At 38.9% G+C, this 12136-nt stretch overlaps 1 protein-coding gene across 4 annotated transcripts in view; it reads left to right on the top strand.

Annotated features, from left to right (window-relative positions):
* Window positions 1–4297, top strand: part of SLC4A7 (solute carrier family 4 member 7) — a 93039-nt gene extending 88742 nt beyond the window's left edge. For all 4 annotated transcript variants that reach the window (XM_075083277.1, XM_075083275.1, XM_075083274.1 and 1 more), the window contains one exon: window positions 2091–4297. In XM_075083277.1, coding sequence (XP_074939378.1) covers window positions 2091–2172 — 82 coding nt within the window. In that variant the 3' untranslated portion in view covers window positions 2173–4297. The remainder of the gene's footprint in view (window positions 1–2090) is intronic.
* The last annotated feature ends 7839 nt before the right edge of the window (window positions 4298–12136 follow it).

The following is a 12136-nucleotide window of genomic DNA, read 5'->3' as shown; positions in this document are numbered from 1 at the left end:
TAGGCATGGAAATGCACTTTTGTTTTGCCCAGACAGTAGGTCAGCCTAGGGTGAAGGAGGCAAGGAGAAAACTCAGAGGTATTGTAAGAGGAAGAGCTGAAGAGACTCATTAGGGCAGGCACCATTTGGAGTGAATCTTCAGCCTGTACTGTTTAAACATTTTAAAATGTTTAAATAAATGCTTTAAACACTTTAAAAACTTGAGTACCACACAAGCTAGACTGTCAGGAAGGTAGAGAACAGAGGCATTACATAGGTAACAGAGTATGTGTGTTGGTATACCCTCATATCTTAATTATTTTCTTTCATGCTAAGTTCTGAGAAACCTGTTACAGAATTTGTGGATGCTTGTGGTGTGTTATCTGATAGTCATTGGGTGTGTAAGGCTTCAAGAGATACAGACCTTCTGGAAAGAGAAATACAGAACTAAAATTTCTAGGTTTGGTTTTCAGGCAGTTAGAAGTCAGTACAACTCTATCTTAAGCTTTCCTGTTTACTGAGTAGGTTAAGTTAGTATGGAATTGCATGCAGCACCTAGTGAATTAGGCTTTTCACCAGCTTGCAATGGTTTTTTTTATCTGCTTGGGTCACATTCCGTGTTCCATCTTTTTTTTTTTTTTTTTAATGTATTTTCCAATAAGGCATTTCCCTTTGATTCCATAACATTCCCTGCTTGAGGTTAGTATGATAAAGATTGCATCTTGCAAGGAACTTGCTAAAAGTACAAACTGAAAATAAAAAACACTGGTGCTGGAACAAAGCTCTTTTAATAGGCAATGTGATACTCCGTGAATCTGGAAAATGTTAGAAAGCAGGACTTTTCAGCCTTAACTCAATTAATTGGTGGTTGTTTTAAGGTACTGCCTACCCTTTTTTGTATAGTGGGTGCAGGGGAGATTTAGAGATGTCACCACTGCTCAGTCAAAAGTATTTCGCAGTAAATTTCATCTCAATTCAATTAAGGCTCTTCTGTGTAACAGTCTTCATCTGATAATAGGGACAGATGTTTAGTGGTGTGGTAAAAATTGTTCTGTAGGCGCTGCTATTTTCAGATTTATAGGTTTCAAATTGCTTGCTTCAAACTGCACCCCTTGTCTTCTGGAATTCCAGATGACATGTTGTGTGGGTTGGCCTTCCTTCTTAAAAATCATACAATTTAAAAAATGTTTTTAGTAGATTTGACATTCCCAAACTGGTCCAGATTGCTTTTTCTTTCCACCTGCACCATCTCTCATATCTTATAGTCTCTGCCGGAGTCCAGGCACACTTAAGTTTTCTAAGGAATCCCAGAATGTTTCTCTTTCCGTGGTTTTCTAATACTTTTTTCCTTAAAGAGCAACTCCATAGATGCGTCACATTTTCTTAATTCATGCCTAGAGAATCCTCCCTCTTAAGTTTCTTCAGTTTTTCTTTTACTGTCCTGTAACTACCTCTGGATGTTCCTTTCTGTCCTCGGATAAGCCACTGTTCAGTGGCTGTGTCCCTAAGAGTGTCGGTTGTTCAGGTGCCAGCCAGCCTGATGTCTTTAGGGTCTTTCACTTGAATAGAGGCTTATGCAGATTTCTAACTGTCCTCTAATGTTGTTACAAGTGTGGCTCCCCATTTTGAAAAGACTGATATGTTCTCCAAGTCTTTATTGTGAACAGAATTATTTCCCTGCCCAATAATTAAGTAGTATTAACAATATTACTTGTTATGTATTTTTGAGTGTTTTTAGCTAGACAGCTTTGTGGGGTTTGGTTTTTGGTTTTGGGGTGGGTCTTTTGTTGTTGTTTTTGGGGTTTGTTGTTGTTTTGTGTTTTTTTTTTTTCTTTTCTCCAAACAATGTTTGGCAAAACAATTTCAAATAAATAGACTAAATAAAAGCAGTGGGACTGGAAATGTTAATTATAATGAGATCATGGTGATTTCTCTAAATAAGTACTGTTCCTGTGACTAGTATTTAACAAGTACTAGAATGTAATAGAAATGCATCGTCGTAAACATATTGTTACATAAAAACTTAGTGTTCATTGTTAAGTATAAAATGTTTGAGAGTTAAATTTTACTGAAGTGACCCAAACCTTGCATTTCACTCTGCTTTCCAACAGCCCTGAAAAACCAGAAAGTGTGAAAATAAATGTGGAAGATTCATCTGTTGTGAAATACGTGGATGCTGAAACATCTTTGTAGAACTGAACCAAGGGCAATTGTGTTTATTTGTGAGTGTGTGTGTGTGTGTGTGTGTGTGTGTGTGTGTGTGTGTATCACTGCAGGATATTATACTATTGAAGTGTGATTTCCAATTTAAGGAGCAACATGTATCTATTTCTGGCATTGTTTAGGTCACTGTAGATATGCTTGCGTAACAAGAAGATTTTCCTACAAATAAGATGAGTGGTAATCACACTTCAGCTATTTATTTTATTGGAAATTTTATTTTCATTTTTTAAATAGGAAGATTGTAATGAATGCTTATTATTTTCAATAATTAATATGTGCATAAAAGTTAAATCAGCTTTTGCTGACAATTACTGGTCCACATTGCTTAAAAATTTGCAATACCTCTGTTTATAATGAGCGCTACAGAAGTTTGTTTTCCATGCAAGCAATTACTGCTTGTTTTTGCAGGGTATACTTTTTGTGATTTCATAGAACAAATACTAATGTGCTGTTGACAAGAACTACTGTGCTTTATGTCTCCACTACATGCTAATGTTTTCTGGATTCTGTCTCTCCTATGTTACAGAAGTGGCCTAGAGCCCTAAGTCAGGTGGTTAGTTAATCCTTAAAATACGCTGTTCTGCTGCTTGTTTTTTTAACTAACTCTTGAATTTTCATTATTGTTGAGTATGTGTGCGGTGATTGTAGCTATGGTCCCAAGTCAGTATTTGCCATTCTGGATACTCCATGTTTACACAATATAAATTGGATTTACAGACAGAAATTTGGTCTATAGGAAGTTATATATCCTTACCACACTAGTACCTTTGAATTCTTTTGTACCTGTTTTTACTTCTATTTTTCCATTGACTTTCAGAGTCCAATTTACTCAGCTCTAAGACGTAAAATAATGTTAGAGTATTTCATGTCCTCATCAAATATATTTCTTGCTTAATTAATTTTTAAATTTTCTGTGTATTTGATTAAATTAGCTGTAGTTTAATTCTGTAATAGGTTTATGATCAGTATTATTTTATGGATTACAAATTGCTTGTGGTATTTGTGTGTACAGTTCTGATCCTCTCCATTGTAAAGGGCATATATGATAGCACACCAACTTATTTTTAAACATTTTATTTATTTTAATTAGTATAAAATTTTATCATGTAAGATGAATTAAAAAGGTAAATATACATTTATTAAAGTAAATGGGATTTTTGGGGGCTCACTGATAAAGATGCAGTCAGTGCATTTATTGTACTTACATTTTCAAGTTTTAGTATTTAGCATTATAATATTTGAAATAATGAGAATTTTATGTATAAATGAAAATCTTGATCACTTACCTGTGCAGTTTCTTTTCTTTTTTTTTATTTTTTTTTTTATTTTTTAATTCCCCCCCCCCCCCTTAGTTTTTTTGGCTTTAATTTCTGAAAGGATCTTTTTACATTCTGAATTGCCACCAGCCATTTCTTGGCTTTAATTAGAATCTGTGTTCATTTAAAATTAGAAGATGCTTTTGCTTAATTCTGCTTTTGCCAAAGTTGGGAGTTTTACCATGGACCACATGGTAAAATTCTCAACAACTGCAAAAGGAGCTGATTCTGGTGGAGAGCAGAGTTCATCTGAAAATACCACTTGAGGTGAAATTCTGGTGCTCTTCAGCCAAGTGTCACTTGGAGAGAAGAACATTGTATATTACGAAAATAAAGCAATCAGTGGGAATAAATAGAAACATTTCAAAATAGCGTTTAAGTTACATGGACTGTTACAGTTCCCTGTAAGTGTAATGTAATCAAATAATGTTTTTCTTTTTTTTTCTTTTCTTTCTTCATTTGCCTGAATTCCAAGAAGACGGTTTAAAGAAAGTAAATCATAGTGTACAGCAATATGAATAACGCTATCCAAACTGTGGTAACAAAGGCTCAGGTCAGTGGCAGAGCAAGTGAGGTCTGCATTACCAATTTGACTAGTGCTGTGTAATGTCCTGTATACATGTTCTTTTATTCTTAGATAATGGTGTAGCTTGTGTCTTAGCTTGAGTATGTGCTCTTTCTGAAAAGGCCTGTTTTCCCTCTAGTCAAACTGAGATAGGCTGAAACTATAGCAGATGGTTTCCTGAAACTTTCTGCATTATTTAACAAAAAAAAAAGAAGCATACATCTGCATGTCAGCTGTTGACTACTAAGTAGCTCTTGTTAAATCAAAGAGGGAAGATATTTTGGGCAGTTTTACATAGCGTTATCCGCAAACCAGTCCTCCCAGTAGTATTTTACACTTCATGTTCACAGTCCTACAACAATTTCCAAAGACCCAAAGAATTATTTTAAATCTCGTAGATTGTTGTTGTTGTTGTTGTTCCTTCAGGCCAGAAATCAGGGTTTCCTGGTGCTGCACATCTTGTATCTGGCTTCTGCTTCAGAAGAGCTGTTTTGGTCAATATTACAGGAAGTTAGTATGTTCCTAGTGAAGTTGAAAGGAAACAAAACCAAAGCTCCACAAGTCGAATCACAGTATTTATTTAATTTTAATTGTATAGATAATTTTAATCAGTGCCAGAAATACTATGACTTGCAAAGCAGTTTACAGTGACCTTTAGTTTCAGTGTTCTTGGTCAGTAGCATGTTATGCTTGCACTTTTTTCCCATATGAATAGAAGGTCATCTGGTATTAAGTGCATAAAACCCCATCGATAATCTAGTCAAGTGATTCGCTGCTCGTTTTACACTTTCTCTGCTTTAAAATCACACATAGGATTAAAGTAAAATGGCCAAGGATGTAGTTTACCATATGTAGATACACGTTTTGCCTTAACGGATGCAGAAGAGCAGTGATAATTGCCATGCACTGATATTTTTTTTTTCCGAAGGGGTTAAGCCCTGTAAAAGCTACGCCAATGTATTTCCATTGCGACAGTTAGAGGAAAATAATCAGCCCTGCACTTTTTTTAGATGCCTTGTTTTCCCGGAATGGAGCTTAGTGCTACTGTGTATCTGGCTGCAGAGCCACCTCAGGAAGTCCCTCTTTTTTTTTTTTTTTTTTTTTCTCTCTCCTTCCTATTTTCTTTTTCTAATTTATTTATAAATATAAATGTTTACATAAAGTCTAGGTCTTAATTTTGACCACTCCATTTAAATTATCATCAAAAATACTTCACTTAAAATGGAGTCTCATGTTTAAATTATATTCTACAGAACTCATTCTTAGTATTTTCATAGGTATTACAATGACAAGCTTTTCATTCTGTTTACATGTGCCCAAATCAATTATAATTTCTTCCTGGATTAATTTTGCAGCTGTAACATAAGGTTATTCAGTGAAATGTTCCAGATTGCCAAGTTTGTCACCATAAAACCTGTTAGGGTAGAATTTGGTGCCCTAATGGGGTTTTTTTAATCAACCAAAAGTCTCGGCCACTTTTTCTACATTCAGTGAAAGTACTCCCGTAAGTTATCATATGCTTCACGTGTATCTCTGTCTTTACATGGTAGCTTCCCAACTTTGTGCCCTTTGCAAAGGCAGGTTTGACAGGCTGGAAAATGTATCTAACAACTGGGTGTCGTGTCGCGGAGCCTGCACCGTTTTGAAGGGTTGTCTTGTACATATGTTCTGTAAATCGTAAGGTAAATGGTTCATGATTTTCAGTTTACGAAAGTAGTCTGTTAGGTGAGCACCGCAATGATTTTAGTTTTGTTTTTGCTTTTTACGATTAGTAATGTTTTAATTACTCATCTAGGTCAAAATAATTATCAAGTACAGTACAAATGTGTGAAATAATTTGTTCACACCAACAGTAATTTATTTTATGGCAAATTTTAAGACTAAAGGCACACAGCTTTGAGTCAGTGGAAAAGTAGTGCTATAAATCAAATTGCTGAGTAATTTTAAGTCGATTTTATTTTGTAACATTTTTAGTGAAAACTTATAGAACTTTGTAGTTGGCATTGAAGTTAATCTAAAGACACTTTCATACTGAATTTAGTATATGTTGGCATTGATTTGGAATAATGAATGAGTTTGAAAATTATTACTTTTCTAAATTATTTTATTGGCGAGACACACTGTTTATAATATTTTTCTTTCTATTGTTGCTGATACTCCTGTGCAAAGGTGTCTTCCAGGGTTCAGCACCTGTAGCTGATCTACAGTTTTGATTTTAACGCTTGATTGTTTGAAATGTGATTACATACTGTATGGTTCGAATTTTTTATGACTGCTTTTCTAATTTACAATGATGTTTTCTTACTTTGTAACCAATTCCAAAGCAAATTAAAACATTATTTCAAATGTAGAATCAACATTCAGTTTGTACAGAAAACCACAACTCTCAGACTTGTCTTTTATGTTGAAGATCCAGCCTCTGTTGTTTTAATTACCGCTAGAATAAAATTATCTTTTGTAATGTTTCAGAAAGCAATAAAATTCTACTGAACTGTTAGAGATGTTTTTTTTTTCTTTCTTCGGGGGCTGCGTGTGTGGGGCTGCGTGTGTGGGGCTGCGTGTGTGGGGCTGCGTGTGTGGGGCTGCGTGTGTGGGGCTGCGTGTGTGGGGCTGCGTGTGTGGGGCTGCGTGTGTGGGGCTGCGTGTGTGGGGCTGCGTGTGTGGGGCTGCGTGTGTGGGGCTGCGTGGCGTCCCCGTGCCCATGGCGACGGCCACCGGCGTCGGCGTCGCTAGGGCTGCCCCAGCGCCCCGGAGCACGGCGGTTTGCGATTGGCCGGCGAGCCCGGCTCTTCACGAAGAACGTGGGACGCGATTGGCCGAGGGGAGGGGCTCCGTTCCCTGGCGGACGGAGCGTCGCCGTAGCCAGACGCGGAGCGGGGGCGCGACGTGAGTGGGGCCGTGCGCGGGGTGGGAGGGAAACCGCCGGGCGGGCGTAGTCCCCTCAGAGGGGCCCGCGGGCGGGAAGGGGAAGGAAGGGATAACCTCGCCGAGGGGGAAGAGGGTTGGTGTGGGGAGGCAACAACGTGAGGCAGCGTCCTCTCAGCGTGTCACGGGTTTGTCACAGAGTTACCGGATGGTCGCATACTCTAGCGATGGCATAATTAACTCACGAAGCAATAAAGGTTTCAGACTTGACGTTAAAAGACTCAAAAAATCACGTTAGCATTTGGGAACATACATAAACATGCAACTTGATTTTTTTTCTTTTAAGTGTTTTATACCAAGTGCTAGGCCAGACCTGCTCAGTCACGCATAAGATGTGAAAACTCCAGGGAATATCTGCTTCTAAATGAAGCCCAGTTTGTGTGGCGCGCTGCCTGCCAACCCGAGACTGCATCTCAGCCCTGGATCTCGCCTGACGAATGAGGAGTAATGCCTCTAAAACAGGGGTTACCCTACCCCTATCCCTCCCCTAATGATGTCTTCCCCAGCCCTGAGAAGTCAGAAGACTTCAAACGACCTCATGATTCCCAGAGGGTCCAAGTTGCCGCAGTACAGTTCCCTGAAAAGGTCCGCCTGGCAGGGGAGCAGAGAGGGGGAATGTCAGAGTTATGTGTTATCCTTGCGTTGATACAGAGCTGCTCGCTAGAGCTCACAAACCCTGGTTTTCTTCCTATATCTGTGAATGACAGGTAACAGGGTAGATTTAGGCACAATCTACAGATAAAACTTGTGACCTGGGAAAGAGCCCAGAGGTTTACATTTCATGGGTCCGGGAATCTGAGAATAGGCCTGGCCATTAATGGCACCGCTAGAACTGGGGTGGTGCAAAGGGCAAACAACCAACCCACGACCCGCACCCCAAAACCCAAACCCAGCAGTGGCTTGAATATTCTAATTTGTTGGAAAAACGGGAACCTCATATTGGATCCTAGTTAATTTTCAGAGAACCTTCAGAGAAGTTACTAAACACAATAAAATTAGAGGTAAATATATGCATGTGTAAGTATGTGTAGCAAGCATGCAGATCACCATATTGACCTGGTCAATCAAATGTGTAAGAAATATTCTTCAAACATTGTCTTTATGGGTTCATCAGTGTAGAATTTCCTAGACACGGGCTGTCACTGGTGGTGACCCATCCTCTGACTGCTGCGTTCTCTGGGAACAAGGGGGGAAGCGGCCCGGAGTTCCCTTTGGTTTCATCAGACTGGAGAGGAGAAGTATGTTTTGGGAACTTTTCGTCATCTTTTATGCTTCCTTTTGTCATTTCTATTTTGACAAGAATATATTGATAGTTGCCCTTTTAAGAAGTGAGTTTTCATCTGACCTCACAACCAGCTTATGGTATTAGATACATTTCTATCTAGCAAGAGCATCAAAAGTCTTATTAAAGCCAAGATATAACATATCTACGACTTCTTTATCCAGCTTAAGCCAGTTAACCTTCTGTGTATAATTAGATAGTGGAACTCAGCCACTGGAGCAATTAAGAAAGGAGTTCAAGGGTAAATCAAGCAACTAGTTGGCTTACAAACTATCCATATCCAGTACTTATTGCTAATAAAGATTATAAAGAATCTAATAAATCTTTTTATTTAAGAGAGTGTCTAACCATTACACTGTAGTTTGTGGGGGTAGAATTATCCCCCAACATGTCTTTGTGTTTTTGTTTATTAGGGGGTTTGTTTTCACCTTCTGAAACTTTATGTGCTTGTATCAGCTGACACAGATACTAGACTGGGCCACAGATCAAGTCTGGGGTGGTAATTCCTTTGTCTCCTATTTCTCATTATGTGAATTCCTTCTTTTCTGACAGGGTTCTTGGAGCATTTCTTGTCCTGTCCTCTCCTGCATGCCAGCACTGTCAGAATGCATCTCTCTTCCTATGTAACTGAGTTAACATAACTGATTAAATGTAATTATCCCCAGTTAAAATTAATTAGTTAATATGGCCCTCATTTCATTGTTTTAAATGGAATTGAATAAGGCTCTATGCTGTAAAGACAATTTCCTTTTAATGTGTTTCCATTCTTTTAAAGAATTGTCTGATCTCAATCTTTTTCTGGCACAACCTAAGTGAAATGCAGGCGTTGTTTCATTTGTTTCTTATACATTACTCATGGGGCTGGCTTAATAGCTGCGGGATAGTTCTGAGGCTAGTTAATAGCCTGGCTCCATGGGAATTTCTGCTGCCACGAGTAAAGAAGAAACACAGGGGTGGGAAATTATTCAGTGATTTCAAGAAAGTCAAGTAACTGTGAGAATAGCTAAGGAAATACTTCATGCCTGTTTTCTCAGGTTTATGGCTGATGCAAGGAAAATGGTTGTTTCCTTTTGTCTAGCCCTCATTTAGGGTGTGTGCTGATACACCTACCTGATTTAATGACTGGCTACTGATGAAAGGGTTTTCTGCTCTTCTCCCTCTATTTACAGCTGTGCCTTCCTGCCCTCTGCCTTGTCAGCAGAGATGCTCATCAGGCCACTCCAACAGTGAGCTAAATTAGTAGAAAACTAATTATATAAAGTGAGGTGTATTGTTTTGTGCCTCTTTAGCTCTCTAAACTGGCTCAGGTTTGTGTCAGATCAGCTGAAGAAGTGGAAGGGAGTGGCTGAGGCGGGAAAGGGAAAGGATCCACCATTTTTACCAGCAGCTGGCTGTTAATGAATTGGCTCATCTCTGTAGTAAAGCTGAAGGGCACAATACTTTAAGCTTCATGGATAAATGCTTCTTTCTGCATATTGTACCTGTTCTTGTCCAGCAGAAATACTTGGGGACAAGCTATAAAGCAATCAGAGTTAAAGTAGGAGAGATTATTTGTAACCTGAATCAGGTTTCCCAATCCAGTGAGCTGTGCGCCTATGGAGGTGCTGTGCTGGCAGGTCAAAGAGGTTGTGCAGGGTCAATTTGTGGCCGGGGCTGGCCTCTTTTTGTTAAAGTGCTTACTGACTCATGTGGGTTTAGCGGCCTCTAGGAAATGTAGAGCTGGGTGAGGGCTGCATCCTTGCGTGAGCTGCATCCCTTCATTCTCAGACAGCAGCAAAGGCACATTTTGATCTGTAATGACAATCAACCTTTAAAATATTAGTTAGCTGTTACTCTATTTCATCTTCATTAATGTACCACAAACAGCAAAAACATTGGACTGGCAGCCTTATAGCAAGATTGGTCTACAGTTGAAAGATTTTTGTAAATAATTGCGAAGACTGAACAATTTTGGATTAAATCCTAGCCGTACTGGGAATCCTGCTGTTCATGGTTGAGAGGTTTAACCCAAGGATTACTTTTTTAAATGGGATGCTGAAAATTTTAAGATTTAACTTTATTTGCTCGTGGACGAGTTGTTTTGTGTGTGGTTTTGTTTGGAGATTCTTTAGTTGGTTGAAATCTGTTCTTTGTACACACATACTCATAAGCAAGTTGATAATCTGTGAGTTCCACAGTATTTCTTAAGTGCAAGTGTGAGGTGATGATTGCATCATGTCGTGCCTCAGTGATGTGCCGCGTGGATTGGGGTGTTAGGAAGAGGGTATAAAATACAAATATGGCTAAAACAATACATGGAAATTCTTACCCACGAGGATTCTTAAACTTGCTTAGCAATGTACTTGGCTTCTCTTCACTTCTACTGCTTTTGAAGCAAAGGAAATAAATGAATTGAACTAATTTCATTCGCTTTAATCAGAATTCAGGAACTTTGTCTGCTGATGGGTAGAACAGATCCTGCTTATATTCATTCCCTGGTGATAACTGGTACAACAGAAGTGTTCTGAGGTGGTTTTTAATAGTCCTGTTGAGTGGGTGCATGGAGGAGAGAGGAATTTGTTGGGGATCCAGATCAACCATTCTCTATGGGGGGACTGGTGGTAGGATAAAGGCTTGGTCAAAAGAACAGAAATGGATGAGCTCACAGGCCACTTCCCAGGGTGGGTTAATGTAGTGCACGAGTTCATACTGTCAACAGTTGCATTCCGGGTGGTTCTGTGTCTGATGTGAGAATGTATGATTGGGAAAATAACTCTGATTTTGTCAGTGGGAAGCAGCAGCTTCTGGTAGTTTATGATGCTTTTATTTCCTGCCAGGTTTTTTTTCTTCTCTGCCTTTAGAGGAAGAGGAAGGAATAAAAATCAATAGCAGAGGAACACTACACTGCACAAAGAAAGAAGGAGACTATCATATTTCATACGGAAAAATCCTATTAAAGAGACACCAAAAGGAACATCCAAAGGGTCCCTGTTTAGTAAATAGTAAAATGGGTAGAAAAGATCAGTTAGTGGTATTATATCCTTTTTTTTTTTTTTTTTTTTAACTGGAGGTGCTCTACCAATATTCTGTAGCTGTATGCAGGTCTCTCTGATAATTCTTCAGCCCCAGCCTGCTCTTGATCATTCTTTTTTCTCTCAGGGCAGGATCTGCATTGGTATAATTGCTTTCATGGCAGCAAGAGATCCCTCTTGACTACCCTCTTTCTATGTCTTTCTCTTTTAGGGCTTTATATGATTTTCAGTGAATGAATGTTGTATACTATGCCAGCAACAAGCTGTGGGCTTTTGTGGGAAGTCAGACCTGCAGACTGAACATTTGTTTGCAGTGAATCTAATATGAGGCCAATGAATCTATGATACGGCCAGGCCGTACAGCTCTGCTCTTCTATGGAAATAAGCTGCGTGTCCCACCACAATAAAATAGTGCCCACTGGGCACTATTGGTACAAGGCATTCAGGTGAAATTCAGAAGACCCAGATTCCAAAGTGCTGAAAACTTCTGTGGTTCTTTGGTAGACTGCATGATGTATGCATCTCATGTGTTTCTCAGATACTTCCTTTTTCTACCCTTCATCTGTCTTGTTTATTTAGATGATAAAACCATTATATTCACGGTTGTCTGGACAACAGCTTGTGTGATACAACCTTGATGTCAGCCTATAAGCACTGCTGTAACAAAAACAGATAATGCATGGTGACAAATAATGGTAATAATGTGCAAGAAGAGGCAAAGTCCCAATAAAAATGAAGTGTAATATCAAGACGGCCAATGTTATCTACCCATGTGTTGGGAAAATAAGGTTTCTGTATGTTAGGTTAATTACTTTCCTGTTAAGATCTGGAATTC

Source organism: Phalacrocorax aristotelis, chromosome 2 (assembly GCF_949628215.1).
Source record: "Phalacrocorax aristotelis chromosome 2, bGulAri2.1, whole genome shotgun sequence".
NCBI lineage: Eukaryota > Metazoa > Chordata > Aves > Suliformes > Phalacrocoracidae > Phalacrocorax > Phalacrocorax aristotelis.
The sequence above is the reverse complement of the archived record's forward strand: the minus strand, read 5'-3'. Positions and strand labels throughout refer to the sequence as shown.